Source organism: Colobus angolensis, unplaced genomic scaffold (assembly GCF_000951035.1).
Source record: "Colobus angolensis palliatus isolate OR3802 unplaced genomic scaffold, Cang.pa_1.0 Scaffold31, whole genome shotgun sequence".
Lineage (NCBI taxonomy): Eukaryota > Metazoa > Chordata > Mammalia > Primates > Cercopithecidae > Colobus > Colobus angolensis.
In genome coordinates this window covers 1124165-1139711 of record NW_012116377.1, presented here as the reverse complement: position 1 = coordinate 1139711, position 15547 = coordinate 1124165, and the positions used below count along the sequence as shown (strand labels likewise).

The 15547-nt window shown below is 57.1% G+C and overlaps 1 protein-coding gene across 3 annotated transcripts in view; it reads left to right on the top strand.

Annotated features, from left to right (window-relative positions):
• IQSEC1 (IQ motif and Sec7 domain 1) overlaps positions 1-15547 on the top strand; it is a 183674-nt gene that overhangs the window by 136490 nt on the left and 31637 nt on the right. For all 3 annotated transcript variants that reach the window (XM_011950653.1, XM_011950654.1, XM_011950652.1), the window contains exons 2-3: positions 2446-2740; positions 7537-8786. In XM_011950653.1, coding sequence (XP_011806043.1) covers positions 2446-2740; positions 7537-8786 — 1545 coding nt within the window. The remainder of the gene's footprint in view (positions 1-2445; positions 2741-7536; positions 8787-15547) is intronic.

Genomic DNA, 15547 nt, shown 5'->3' with positions numbered 1-15547 from the left:
TGTTAGCCAGGATGGTCTCGATCTCCTGACCTCGTGATCTGCCCGTCTCGGCCTCCCAAAGTGTTGGGATTACAGGCTTGAGCCACCCACCCGGCCGATGTGGAGAATCTTGAAGGGTGGTGTTCCTCAGGTGGCTTGAAGGCATCGAGTCTAACCCACCGTGTTACTGATAGGGAAACTGGGGCCTTGTAGGGAGGGGCAGCCTGCCCTGATTCTCAGTCCAATGAGGGCAGAGCCAGGCAGAGAGCCCTGGGCCCCTGTCTTCATTCAGGCTCTTGCTCAGGAAGAGGCCTCTGTCATGGCCCAGCTCCTGGGGAGTGGGATGGGCATCCCCTGCCTGACCCTGGAGGCTAGAGCCAGAAGTCTTGCCCTAATCTGCAGGCCGGAAAGCAGGTGCCGAGATCCACAGCCCAGCCCTGGCTCATGGCAGAATTGGCAGCAAAGAGCCGCCACTCCCTACCCCCTGGGCCACTGACTATGCTCTCTGCTCCAGGCCGCCTGCTGGGGCCCCCAATCCAGGCTTCCCTGGAGCCAATGACGGTCACATTCTGCACTGGTCGCTGGGGTCCTGCAGGCCTCATGAGGAGCAGCAGGGACAGAAGTAGAGCAGAGCAGGGCTGGACCCGCTGCCCCAGGCTGCTGTGTGCAAGGCCTTCCATTGGTCTGAAGAAGGCACCGTGAGGGAGGATTGCAGCTGCGTGGGGTCCGTGTGCCCACCTCTCTGCTATGCCCATCTAGTGGGACCTCCAGCCCGGCCCCTGGGAGAGAGGGTCTTTCAAGGTACTTCCAGCCCGAGGTTGAGTGATCTGACAGGGACAGGGCACCTGGCAGACTGACTGGACATTGTGTTGGAAACTGTGCTGTAACTCTCTCCCTTCCCTGCTCGTCCTACACTGAGCAGCCACCCGCAGTGGAAACCAGCGTCTGCACACAGTGAAAAGGCTTGCGAGTTCTGAGTCGCGATGAGCTCATCAGCCCGTCCCACACGGCCCCATCAGGGGCCCTACTCCCCCATGGTGCTTGGAGACGTCAGAGGAATGTGTACATGTTGCAGGGACAGAAGGTGGTGAGGCGGAGGGGAACACCGGGTCTGAGGGTCCCACCACTTGGGCTTGAACTCTGACTCACCTACTTCCTACCTGGGTCCCTCTGGCACCCCCTGTAGGCCTCAGTCTCCTCACCTGGAAACGGGGAGGTGATGGTTCCTCTTTGTAGACTGCTTTCAAGATTTAGAGAAAATGTATATACAGCATTGTATGAGTTTCCGGACTCGCCGTGACAAACACCACACACGGGCACCTTCGACCACAGATGTTTATTGTCGCACAGCTCTGGAGGCTGGAAGTCAGGGATCAGGGTGTAGGCAGGGTGGGTTCCCCGACGGCCCCTCTCCTTGGCCTGCAGGTGGTCTTCTCCTCCTTGGGTCCTCGCATGCTGCTCCCTCTGTGTGCGTCCATGGCCTCGTCTCCTCTGCCTACAAAGACACCAGTCAGGCTGGATCAGGACACCCCAGTGACTTTATTCTAATGTCATCACCTCCACAAAGACCCTGTTTCCAAAACACAGTCCCGTGCTGAGGTGCTGGGGGCCAGGGCTTCAGCACACACATGTGGAGGGCACAGATCACTCACAGCAACCACCAGCACAAGGGCTGGCCCTATGTAGGCATACAGTACAGAATCACTTTTGTTAATTGTTGGAACTTTTTTTTTTTTTTTGATGGAATCTCGTTCTGTCACCCAGGCTGGAGTGCAGTGGTGCAATCACGGCTCACTGCAGGCTCAGCTTCCCAGGTTCACGCCATTCTCCTGCCTCAACCTCCTGAGTACCTGGGACTATGGGCGACCGCCACCACGCCCAGCTAATTTTTTGTGTTTTTTTAGTAGAGACGGGGTTTCACCATGTTAGCCAGGATGGTCTCGATCTCCTGACCTCGTGACCTGCCCACCTCGGCCTCCCAGAGTGCTGGGATTACAGGCGTGAGCCACCGCGCCTGGCGTTTTTTTAAAGTTTTTAAATCAGTGGTGTATTTAATGCAGGTGGTAGGAGAGAAAGTGACAGAACTGGCTGAGTCAGTAATTGCTGAGCACCTGCTCTGTGCCAGGCACTGCTCTGGGCTCTGGGGATGATCAGCAACCCAGTGACCAAAACTACCATCCTCAGGGAGCTGGTATTTGCATGTGGGTGATGAACAGTGAGCAAAATCAATGAGAAAGGTGTATGGGATGTCAGAGGGTGGTGTGCTTCACAGAGAAACTGAATCCGAGTGGGTGGGGTGCTGAGTGGAGGGGCTTTGCAGGGTCCTGCCAGCTGCATGTGTGGACTCAACTGTTGGGTATGAGAAGAGTGGGCATGGGGGCTCCTCCAGGAGCATGGGGGCCCGGCCCGGCATCGTGTTCGGGTTTCCTGCTCACCAGAAGCTTCTCGCCTCTCTCTCCTCTGCAGCGTCGAGGGCGAGGCCCCCAGCAGCGAGACTGGCACGTCCTTGGACAGCCCCTCGGCCTACCCCCAGGGCCCCTTAGTGCCTGGTTCCAGCCTGAGCCCAGATCACTACGAGCACACGTCAGTGGGAGCCTATGGGCTGTATTCGGGGCCGCCGGGGCAACAGCAGCGCACGCGGAGGCCCAAGCTGCAGCACTCGACCTCCATCCTGCGCAAGCAGGCCGAGGAGGAGGCCATCAAGCGCTCACGCTCACTCTCTGAGAGCTATGAGCTCTCCTCGGACCTGCAGGACAAGCAGGTAGGCGAGCACAGCCCCTCGGGCCACACATGCGAGCACAGGGCAACTCTGCCCACCATGTATGCCCCTACCAGGCATGGTGGCAGCTCTCTCCCATAGACTCAAGTTGGGGTGCGTGTGGGCTGAGGCTGAGGACTCTGCCCCAGTTCCAGCTCCACCTGTGGCTGCTCTCAGGAGCCTCTTGCCCCAGCTGGCTCTTGCTGGCGTGTATGAAGGACCTGGATTGTCTGGCATTCCTTCTGGGGACTTCCAGAGAGTCGTCTTCACGTGAGGCCTTTGCCATGGCCCGGGTTCCACATCCTGCGTGGCCCAGATCTGGGGGACCATGATAGGTATCTGAGCCCAATGTCATCGGGACACACTGGGTATGTGGCCGGCCACTGAGGTTGTAAAGACCCAGGAGAGGGCTGAGGGAGGGAGGTCCATTGACAGCATGAACAGCACAAGCTCTGGGAAGAACCTCATCTACGGCCAGCCAGGGGAGGCTGCTTGCTGTACCCCTCCTGGCTCCCACACTCCTGTGGGAAATCCCCCCACTGAAGACTGCACTCCTCCCCCAGGGGCCTTGGCCCTTAGAGGTGGCCCAGACCCACAGTGTGCTTAGGGCTGGACTCGAGGGAGGACAAGAGGCAGCCTCTCGGAGTTGAACCAGGAGAGGAGAATCCTGGGGTGCAAAGGGAAGAGCGAGGACCTGAGCAGTCCCTGGGGAGGCCAAGAGCTCTTGCTTCCAAGTCCCTCCAAGTACATGTGCACAGTAGGTGTTTTAATAAGGATCTGAGTGAATGAACAGATGGGTGAGTGAGGGAGTGAGCGAGCCAGTGCATGGACAAGCCCCATAGCAGTTTCAGGCTCCAAGAGAACCCGGGCTCCCAGGCAGCAGCTCTGCAAGCTTGCAGGGGCAGGCTGGGGAGGGCTGTCAGACTCTCCCCAGCTCCTGGGCATTGAGCTCTAGACAGCTCCTCCAGATGCCCAGGTGGCCGCCTCTGCCCCTGCTGGCCCCAGGGCCCTTTCCCATCTTCCCCAGACTCCATGCTGCAGAAGCCACCTGGCCTTCACTCCCATCCACACCCATCCTGTGGCCCCGCCCGCCCTCTGCTTGCTCCCAGATCTTCCTAGTTATCCTTTTTCTTTAAAAACAATTTTTGGGGGTTTTATTTGTTTATATTTGCTGGGAGTATAGATTCAAGTTCCCCTGAATATGTGCTCCCCTTTTTGTCCTTTAAAGACTAGAGTTCTGGGCCTGGTGTGCCCCAACTTCCTAAGGGAGTGGTGCAGATACTGCCTGGGGTTGCGGGATCATCCCCTCTCTTGACAGGGAATCCCCCATCAGCCCCCTCCTCACCTGGCTGTCAGTGCTGCCCTGCAACTTAGGCCAGGCCAACACAGTACAGAGCAGCTTCTGTTCCCTTTATCCATGATGCCCACATCCAAAGTGGACCACGGTTTATAGTAAGAGATGTTGGCAGCAGAGCCATTTAAACAGAAAGGAGAAAGGTTGGGACTTAATAGAGGCCTTTGAAGAGAATTATATGCTTCCTGTGGGCCTAAGAGGACTCCAGCTATTCATTTTCATTCCATGCATATTATCTGAACGCCCACCACACACCAGACACTGTGCTGGGTGCCCGTGACCGAGGCAAGGCCCCTGCTCTTGAGCTCCACTGTGGCACAGGAGCTGGACAGGAGCAAGTTAGCAATGCAGAGGCAGTTGACTTCCAGAAAGTGATGCAAACTCTAGGGATTCTAAAAATTGGGGAAAGAAATCGGGCGGCTATGGGAGGTGACAGCATTGGGTAAGGCTGGTTGGGAAGACCTCTCTAAGGTGACATTAGAGCTGGCTGTTCCAGGAAGAGGCAACAGCTGGTGCAAAGGCTACTGAGTGTGTGTGATGGAAAGGAAGGCCCAGAAGAGGTACCAAAGAGGTGAGAGGGAGGAGGCGACATCAAGGACCACTGAGCATTCGATGCTCCACCGAGCTTCCTGGAAAACTCAGCAAAAGTGGGAATGGGACAGATTGCATGGGAATCACTAGATGAAGAAGTGAGGTGCCCGATTCCATGAGGAGTTTTAAATCTGCATAACACAGAGTCCGTTTAGTGAAAGGACCCCAAGGGCTAGCCTCCTGTGCTCTTCTGGCCCCTGGCCCACTGTGCCCTTCAGTGGCTTTCTGTCCCTGAAGCAGGAGACCTGAGTGGGTGTCAGGTACTGTCCCTGTGTCATCAAGAAGTGACATTCTTCCCAGTTCCTCTTCTGCACTGCTCAAAAGTTCGCCTTGAAGGGACAAGTGAGGGCTGGTTAGGGGAGCCCTGGCCACGGGTTCAACTCCTCTATCCAGGAACCACATGCCCTGGGCCAGCGGCTTCCCTCCCCTGAGCGTCTTGTCCTTGCTGAGAAGTAGGGTAGCGAAACCCCTCAGTAGAGCAGAAGCTGCTGTGAGATGGGATGAGGGTGTGGGGGTCCCCAGCACACATAGTAGATGGGCACATGTTAGTAGAATCCCCTCCACTGGGTCCCAGGAAACTTTTCGACCAGGCCTGGCAATAGTTCCATCCCAGGAAGAAGAATGACTTACAGTAAGTTTGGGGATGAGGAAGAGCAGCCCCAGGTCCATGTGTGGGGACCCTTGGGGGAAGAACTGCCAGGGGCTCTGGTGAACAAACGCAGAGCCCGTTGCTGCCTTCCTGAAGTCCCTTCGCCCCCGATACACACAGATTTGGGCAGGAGGTCTCAGGAAAACAGGGTGGCTGCCTGGTCTGCGAGGTCTGGAGCCAGCAGGCGAGAAGGCCCTGTGGGGAGCTCTAGGCCTGAGCTGGAGGTCCTGGTGCTTGTGCTGCCCACAAAGTAGAGTGAGGGAAGAAAGGCTTCCCAGATCCCAGCCTCCGGTCTCTTATCGGCCCCGTGGGCTTTCTAAGCTCCACTCACAACCCAAAAAATGGAAACTTTCTGCCTACAGTTGTGGAAGTGAGGTCATTTCTTGGACGACGTTCAGTAACAGGGCGAGAGAAAAAACAGACTCTGGCCTGGGATTGGAAAAGTCATTTTGATCTGCTCCCCTCAAGCCCCCCCCCAGCTCTTCTCCTCCACCCAGCCTGCTGGGACCACCCAAAGCCAGGCGGCATGCATGGGCATGCAACGCCTTATGTGGCCCTGAGCCAGTCTCCCTGGTGCAGGCTGCAGCCTTCGATTTGTTGGATGTCTGTTTGGCATTGTTTCAGTTCTGCGCCTGCAGCTGCCTGCTCTCCTTGACAGACCCCTCGCTCCTTGAGTGCAAGGACCTCCATGCCTCCCATTCCACCTCCAGATGTGACGTGATGCCCAGCATGTAGTGGGCATCTGGGACAATACAGGCAGGTGCAGCGCTTTGCCTGGCTCCTAGCCCCACATCACATGCCCACGCCACCCCAGCACCCCAAGAGGCCTGGCTTGGCGGAGAAGCCAATTCCTTATCTTGGCCGCAGGAATGTGTTCATTGTCCACTCAGGAGCAAGGTGCAGGGAGCGGCCCTCAGGGCCCCCCTTGGTCACGGGTGCCTCAGAAATTCAGGAGGTCTGCGTGTCCCACTGAAGCACCTGGGGTTCACCCCATCCCCTCCCTGCATGTAGCCCAGCCCTCACAGGAATGAGCCGTGCGGCCCAGACAAGCCATCAGGAATGGCGGTGCTCATGAGGGAAAGCCAGCTCCAGAGCCTGGAGGCCTCTTGAGTATGTGTTGAGTCTCTTCTCTGGGCCACAATTTGCCCATCTGTAGAGCAAGGGAGCTTGGGGGCTTTACAAACTGTAAATCCCTTCCCAGAATGCAGCTGAGTGTCTTTCCAGCCCAGCTACCCCTGTGCTTGGCATGTGCCAGCCCTTGGCCTCTGTCTCCGGGGCTCACCACAGTCATAGGTCCCAGCACTATGCCATTTAATAGACGAGGAAACCAAGGAAGTGCATGGGCTCAGGGCTTATTCTGGGTCACCCAGCTACCAAGGGGCATAGCCCAGATTAGAACTCAGGCACCTGGCCTCGAAGCCTGCTTCTCAGTGCAGCAGACCCCACAGGTCTCCCTGAAACTCAGTGATGCCTCTGGCCACAAGAGCTGCCTGGTTGGTGCTGTGGAAAGGAAATGAGTCCAGCAGCCTGTGGGCCTTGCTGGAATCTTTAGCCTGTCTCTTGACCTGTGCATACTTCTTCCAGGGTCTCCAAATGGGTTTCATTAGATGGCATACCTCAAAAATGCGTCAGAGCCAGGGGCTTCTGTGACCCAAGACACTGGGGACACTCAGCATAGTGTATCTCACTGCCTTTTAAAGTTTCTTGAGGCTCTGCCTGGCGGATCACCTGAGGTCAGGAGTTCAAAACCAGCCTGGCCAACATGGTGAAAGTCCATCTCTACTAAAAATACAAAAATTAGCTGGGCGTGGTGGTGGGTGTCTGTAATCCCAGCTACTCAGGAGGTTGAGGCAGGAGGATCGTCTGAACCCAGGAGGCAGAGGTTGCAGTGAACTGAGATCATGCCATTGCACTCCAGCCTGGGTGACAGAGCGAGACTCTGTCTCAGAAAAAAAAAAAAAAAAAAAACGGGTCTGAGAGGAAAAACATGGTTGCACTCATTTTAACTTGGTGCTTCTCTATCCAATTTGACCTCGGGACTCATATTTTGTATAAGCCCACCAGCATCCCTCAGCAGTTGCTTTGACCAACTTTGGGACCTTCCCAGGTTGCATAGCTGCTTGGCTAGGAAGTGGGAAGGAGTTTGGTAGATGTCTCACTGTGCCCACATGCAGGGCTGTTCTCATTCTCCTCTCCCACCCCCAGGTGGAGATGCTAGAACGAAAGTATGGGGGGCGCCTGGTAACCCGCCATGCGGCCCGCACCATCCAGACGGCGTTTCGCCAGTACCAGATGAACAAGAACTTCGAGCGCTTGCGCAGCTCCATGTCAGAGAACCGCATGTCGCGCCGGATCGTGCTGTCCAACATGAGGATGCAGTTCTCCTTTGAGGGGCCTGAGAAAGTGCACAGCTCCTACTTCGAGGGGAAGCAGGTCTCAGTGACTAACGACGGCTCCCAGCTGGGAGCCCTGGTGCCCCCTGAGTGTGGTGACCTCAGTGAGCCGACTACCCTCAAGTCTCCGGCCCCCTCCAGCGACTTTGCGGACGCCATCACTGAGCTGGAGGACGCCTTCTCTAGGCAAGTGAAATCACTGGCCGAGTCCATCGACGATGCCCTCAACTGCCGCAGCCTGCACACTGAGGAGGCACCAGCCCTGGATGCGGCACGGGCCCGGGACACCGAGCCCCAGACAGCCCTGCACAGCATGGACCACCGCAAACTGGACGAGATGACAGCCTCGTACAGTGATGTCACCCTGTACATCGATGAGGAGGAGCTGTCTCCCCCTCTGCCCCTCTCGCAGGCAGGGGACCGGCCGTCCAGCACCGAGTCAGACCTGCGGCTGCGGGCTGGGGGCGCAGCCCCAGACTACTGGGCCCTGGCCCACAAAGAGGACAAGGCCGACACGGACACGAGCTGCCGGAGCACACCGTCGCTGGAGCGGCAGGAGCAGCGGCTGCGGGTGGAGCATCTCCCGCTGCTCACCATCGAGCCACCCAGCGACAGCTCTGTGGACCTCAGTGACCGCTCGGAGCGGGGCTCGCTCAAGAGGCAGAGTGCCTACGAGCGCAGCCTCGGCGGGCAGCAGGGCAGCCCCAAGCATGGTCCCCACAGCGGCCCCCCAAAGAGCCTCCCCCGGGAGGAGCCTGAGTTGCGCCCCCGGCCCCCCAGGCCCCTAGACAGCCACTTGGCCATCAATGGCTCAGCCAACCGGCAGAGCAAGTCTGAGTCGGACTACTCAGACGGCGACAATGACAGCATCAACAGCACATCCAACTCCAACGACACCATCAACTGCAGCTCCGAGTCATCGTCCCGTGACAGCCTGCGGGAGCAGACGCTCAGCAAGCAGACCTACCACAAGGAGGCCCGCAACAGCTGGGACTCGCCCGCCTTTAGCAACGATGTCATCCGCAAGAGGCACTACCGCATTGGCCTGAACCTCTTCAACAAGTGAGTACCGTTGGTGACCCTGCAGGGTGGGCGGCCATGGCTTGCTGGATCTCGGCAGGTGGGCATGGCTGGATCCTTCCAAGCACAGAGCTTGAGGTCCAGCGTGGCCTGTGAGCATAGGAAGCTGCCGTGCAAGGTTGGTGGCTAGGATGCTGCCAACCTGTGCACTGAGGATCCAGCCCTTCCTGGAGCTGCTGTTTGGGACAGCAACACAGACAGGCTGAGCAGGGGCAGAATGGGAGCTTTCTGTGCTGAAGCAACTTGAGTCCCAGGCTCTTCTATCCCATCACTCCTGAGTCCACCATAGCAAGTGGGGTATGTTGGGCCATGCCCTGCCCAGCTTTGGATGTCAGGCTTAGGGGTGATGTGGGACACAAAGGACTTTGAGCAGGGGTATGACTGGTTGTGTCATTGAGGGGCAGGAGCAGGCAGGCGAGACCCAGGGCTATGTCTTGTGGGGGACGCAGGCCAGACCTGGGCCATGTCTGGGGGTAGGAGTGCTCAGGGGCAGTTGGCCAGACCCAGAACTGTGTCCTGGAGGGAAGGAACTCAGACAGACGCAGGCCAGACCCATGGCTGTGTCTGGGGGTCTTGGGGAGCTGCATGAGTTGGGTTCATGGAGTGACTGCTCCCCAAGGGGGTCCTGGAAAGGTGCCATCGACCATCCTGACAGCAGATCCAAGGAGCGATGGGTATTTAAAGCAGACTATTCTTAGCACAGCCAAAAATAGCAAGAGGAAGGGGAGGAGGGCTGAGCACTTGGCCTGAGTAATGTGCAGGCTCCTGTCCAACCTGAGATTTCTCGTTATTTCCACTCCCTGGGCCACTGGGATTTGGCCTCATCAGATGCTGGCCTGGAACCAACCACCCTGGTCTGGTGATTCCTGACACACATCCGGGGAGCCAGGGGCAGACGACAGTTTTCCCAGAAGGTCAAACTAGGGTGGTGAATGGCGCAGTGGGACCTGGCCATCTCCAAGCCAGTGTCGAGCTGGCTCCCTGTTTTGTCTGCCCCCTGTTCTCTCTACTCCTAAACTGAGGGATAGCCATTCCTGGGACACATGGAAGCACTATCTTGGGGTGTCAGAGAGGCCTGTCTCAGGAAGAGCCTCTGGGGAATGGTGCATTCATCTGGGGCCAGCCAGGGGCAATGGCTTACTGGTTTGCTCAGCTAAGAACTAAGAGTCTTGGACATCTCACATCTACCAGGACGCTCTCTTCTGTGCCTCTGATCTGCCTGTGGCTTGCTGCAGAGTACGGCTGCTCTCACTGCTGCACAGGCCATGGCTGGAGCAATGCGCAGGACAGGGGAGGGTTGCGTCCTACTGGCCCACCTAACACGGTCCCTGAAGTCTGTCCCCACTGCTCCTGGGCACAGCCCAGCTCCAGGATCATCTCTCAACCCAAGCGCATGTTCCGTAGAGGGGAGGCTGGGATAACCAGGGGCCGCTGCAGAGTGGACAGGTGGAGACCAGCAGTGGGGAGACAGGAAACCAGGAAAAACCACCTTCCTCAACCAGCCAGCTTTGGTCTGTGTAGATTCTTTCTTATTCAGTTAACTTTTAATTCTCTGTGTAGCACGTGAATACATTCTTCACAGAAAATGCTTGCCTTGCAGCTCAGGATAACATCCTCTTGGACTCAGCATGTTGCAGTCTCTCCTTCCAGATTTTTTTCCTGTGCATTTGTGTGCACTCCTGGGAACTCTAGACAGCCATGGTTAAGAACACAGCTTGGGGCCCGGCTGTCTGGCTTTAAATCCTGGCTGTCCCCCGTCCTGTCTGTATATCCTTGGGCAGCAAAGCCCCCCTTCCCACAGTGGCCACATCTGTGAAATGGGCTGATGCCAGGGGCACCCTCCTCCCAGGGCGGTGAGGGTGAAGCGTTGGTCTGTGTGAAGTGCTGAGAGCAGGATGTGGCACAGGATAGGGCCTTACTATGTATTAGCTGCTACTGTTGGATCCTTGCTGACATCAGCCGGGGCCTGGGACTGTGACATTGTCTTATGAGGGTATTGCTGGGCTCTGCACACAGGCTGCCTTGCGCCTGTGTGCTGCTGAGTGTAGTCCCCACCGTGGCTATAGGTTATTTGGCCAGTTGCTTCTAGCTTTTCACAACTAGCACTAGTGTGACAGTGGTTGTGATCCTTACACACACGCCTGGGAGGCCCCTTGATCAGATGGCTGGAAGTGGAATTGCTGGGTCTTGGCACGTTTTTAATTGAAGTAGGAACTGCCCTTTCCCTTCCCTTTCTCTGGCCTTGCACCTGTGTACCACCTCCACTTCTCTGCCTGCGGGGTGGTATGTCCCGGCCTTTGCCCGGCCTCCAGCACAGCTCTCAGTTTCCACCCCTTCCCAGCAATGAAGCAGTGAGCATTCCTGGCACAGGCCTCTGTCTGGAGGGATGCCCCCTTATAGGGAATCATGTACCAAAGTGGGAGAGCCAGCAGCCGGCGGGGAGGAAGAACAGAAACGAAGCCTGAGAAAGTGGTGTGGGTTGGCAGTGAGGGCATCCCCGGGACTGCCGAGGTCTACCAGGCATCCAGATGTTCCTCTGGGCATCTGCTGCTTACTCTCACCCGGCCCAGCTGACAGCCACACAGCTGATCTGGCTGGCGGTGCTGTGGGAGGGCGGGGGTGCAGGAGCCAGAGGCAGGAGGATTTCAGCCCTGGCTCTGCCACCTATCAGCTGCGGGACCTGGGGCGACTCGCTGAACTCTCTGAGTCTCACTGCCTGCACCTGGAAAATGTTTGTGCAGTGGATGGCAGCTGTTGTGGTCAGCGAGAGCTTCTGTGTCCAGAGTGAGTGCCAAGGGAAGGGAGCTTCCAGGGCTGGGCTTTAGGAAGACCCAAACAGGCATTTTGATGGGCCAAGCAGTCAAATAAGAATGGCTAATCCTTCCATGTACTGACCGTGCGCCAGGCGCGTTTCCCAGGGCCTGTCGTGCGCTAACGCACGTTTCCCTGTGCAGTGGGTGAGCTGAGTCTCGCACAGTTGGTAGGCGACTAGGGACATCACACCCTGGCCACTTGGCTCCTGAACACATCCTCTTAAAATCTGTGGTGTAGGAACTGCTGCTACCACAGGTATAGCCCTGGACTCCCTACCTCCTTACTGGGTGACAGATCTGTAAACTGGGTCCAGGAGGCAGAGCCACACCATTTGTGGGAGGCCACGCAGCCCTGCAGCATGTGGAGCTGGGGCAGGTGCCCAGCAGGGACCTCACTGAGTCTTCACCTCTGCATTAGAACCCCACCCCAGCGTCTCCTGCTCCTGTACCTGGTACACGTCCTCAGGGGTACATGCCTGGCTATGTCCACTTCCTCTCTGTCACATTCCTCTCTGAAATGAGCCCAAGTGACCATGTCACAGGTGAGCCACCCCAGACCTCTCCCGCCTCTGCAAGAGCATCCTTGGCCCCAGAGCTGCTTCATGATGACACGGGCACCCTCAAAAAGGAGTGAGAAGCTTGTCTCTGAGGAACATGTATGTAGGGCCTGGGTGGCCACCTGGTGTTACAGTGTGGTTGAACTACTTGGCTAAGAGCTTTTCACAGGGGCCCCTGAGGCCCTTCCAGCACAGGGCCCTGTACCTGGAGGCAGCCCCCTTTTGTGGACTTGGCCTCCCCTACAGTCGGTGCCCAGCCCCTGGGTCCCAGCAGCCTTGGGTCCCATCGACCTGCTGGAGCTACTGCAAGAGGGAGGCAGAGGATGCTGTCGCTGGGATCCTGCAGGTAGCGTGACTGTTTCACCCTTCCAGCGCACCCACAGGGGGCCATTCCCCTCCACCTGTGGGAACAGGGCTCAGAGAGTGCCCCTGATCTGCATGCTCTAGCTCTGTGCTCCTTGTGTTTAACGTGTCTGCTGTCGTTGATAAAAATAGCAGTGAGCAGAGCCGGCCTGTGCAGAGCCTGGACCAAGTGCCAGGCCCCATGCCGAACACCTTCCGCCTGTTGTCTCACTGAATCCCCACAGCCATCCTGGGAAGCATAGGTGCAGGCAGCCAGGCTGAGATCCCAGGCCCAAGCTCAAGGCCACACACCAGAAGTGCTGGCCCAGAGCATGTGCGGTGCTGCTCCTGTAGCCTGCGGTGCTGATGGTGTAAAGGATGGGCTCTCTTAGGAGCACTTTGAGCTGGGTCTTTGGAGGTTGGGACCCCCCTCACCTAGACACGGGCCACTGTGGCCTGTGGCCCTTGATGCTACCCACAGCCCAGGATCCCGAGCTCTGGCCTGGGTCTGAGATGGCTGGTGCTGAGCCTCAGAGAAGAAGCGCCAAGGGAAACTCTGCAGGGGGTGCTGGCCACACTTCAAAGGGTGATTCTCATGCCTTCTCTCTGGGATCGATACCAGGGAAGCCACTTGGGTTCACGCTACCGGAAAGTGCAGTGTAAAAGTAAGAGCTGGATGAAGCAGGCAGCCTCCAGAGGTGGCGAGCTTGCTGGCCCGGGCAGTGTGGGAAAGGCTGGAAGTGGCACCTCTCTGCAGGACCCTGGGGGGACTCGAGTCTGGGTTGCTGCATTGGAAGGGCATTTCCAGATATGCAGGGACTCTCCGAATGTTGAATTTGGTGAGTCTGTCCTCACCCCCACAAGCGGTTACCAGGTGGGCTCAGACCTCTGACCACGGAGATCCTTGGGCACTCCAAACCCTGCGTTGGGCTCTGCGTTAATCATGGCCTTCTCTGTTTCATGTGACAGGAACTCTATCAAACTGGGTTAAGCAAAGAGGCTTTACTGGTTTATGGACCTGAAAAGTCCCGGGTATTTCTTGGCTCCATCTGCCTCAGGGTTGGCCCTGCCCGTTGCCAGATCCTCCCTGACCCAGGACAGGAGGGGCCATCCGAGGACCCCAGGCCTGTAGTCTGATCTCAACCCCAGTAGGAGGAAGAGAGATTCTCCTCCCCTCGTCGGCTCCTTCTGGCTCTCGTGCTTCTCCCTGAACCACTTACATGGGCAAGCAGGATGCAGGGCTCTGACTGGCCTGGAGCAGAGAGTAGAATCTGCCCACTGGCTCTTAGGGCCTGAGCTGGAGGGTACACTGGGAAACCTGGAGGCTGAAGCTAGGTGCTTGGGCATCCATCCACTTCCACATCTCTTAGGCATCCTGAGCAGTTAAAAAGGACTGCAGCCAGGCACAGTGGCACATCCCTGTGGTCCCAGCTGCTTGAGAGGCTGAGGCAAGGGGATCACTTGAAACTAGGAGTTTGAGGCCAGTCTGGGCAACATAGTGAAACCCATGTCTTAGAGAGAGAGAACCCTTTTCTGGATCCTGCACACCCCTGCTGGGAAAATATCAGGGTAAGCACTCAGTGCTTGGCTTCAGCAGGTACGTGTTCCCCACATGCAATCCACAGCCTTGCAGCAGCTCTTCCTCAGAGCCTCACACAGCTCTCTCTCGTCCCACCAGCAGCTCAGCTTGCAGCTGAAAGACGAGAGATGTGTGTGCAGGAAGTGACTGGTGCAGTCTGTGCTCACCTGTCACACTTGAATCTGAATCAGCATCTGATGTGAGGAAAAGCTGGCTCAGCCAGCTTTAGAGGAGGCAGCTAAGGCCAGACCTGCGAGCACACAGCAGGGATGGTCAGAAGTCTCCGACAACACTGCCTGCTGGGGCATTTTAGGGGGCAGCAGGGCCAGGGGTACACAGGTGGGTCAGGTATAGATGGTGAGAATGTTACAGGCAGCACCTGTTAATGCTGGATCCTTACAGGGTAGAACCAAGAAGAGCTAAAGAAAGAGTAACGGGTGTACACAGAGGGACTGTGGGGATGGGTCACTGCAGAGTTGGACAGAGTGGATTTTCAGCAGCAGGAGGGGCATCTGGAGGGTAGAGGGAATTTTTAGGGACTTCTGGGGCAGAAGCATGAATTATAAGTCGCAGCACCCTTCATCTTGCTGGAGCCAGTTTTTTGACCCTTCTATGCCCCCATTTTGTTACCTTTCAAGATTTTTGCATTGGCCGTTCCCTCCACCAGGGACCTGCCCAGGCCCAATGCCATCTAGTCAGGGCGGGCTTTCCTGCCTGTCCTTCTGCCCCTTCCAGCTGAAGTCGATGCCATCCCAGCTTTCTGTGGCATCACCTTGGGTAGATTCTTCCAGCCCAGGCCTCTTCTTCCAGCTGTGAAGCCTGAAATGGTTTCTGAGGCCTGAGGTATGGTGCTTTACGAGTACGAACTCATGGATTCTTCACAGTAACTGTTGTGTGAGCTGTTGTCATCCCCATTATACAGAGACAGAGAGGCTAAGTTACTCACCCTGGGTTACCCAGCCAGAAGTGGAGCTGAGACGGAAGTACGGGCTTTTTGGCTCTCCCAGCCATGCCCCTGATGCTTGTGCTGTAGCATATTCTTGGACTTTATCTCCTTCTGTATCCCTCTCTAACTAGAAAGCATGTTTTTTGAGGATGGGGACCATAACTGTGCTAGCATAGCACCTGGCCAGGGTAGGTGCTTGATAAATGTTTGTGGAATGAATGAAGGAGGTGGGTGTCCATAGGGGACCGCACAACTTCCCCCTTGAAGTGACACAGACCCCTCAGCTCGCAGTTCAGTGGCTGAAGCATGTCCTGCAGCCCTCTCCCCAGGGCAGGCGGGAAAGTAAAGTCCTGTTGCGAGAGGAGGCGGTGGGGGTCCGAGGCCACACCAATGGGCCACCTTTGGCCTGTGTGATGCTTGGCAGACCTCGTGGAGCTCTGTGAGGTGGGGCGCAGGTGGATGGAGAACTCGCCACCCAGCAGGGCCACCAAGGACAGATTGGGGAA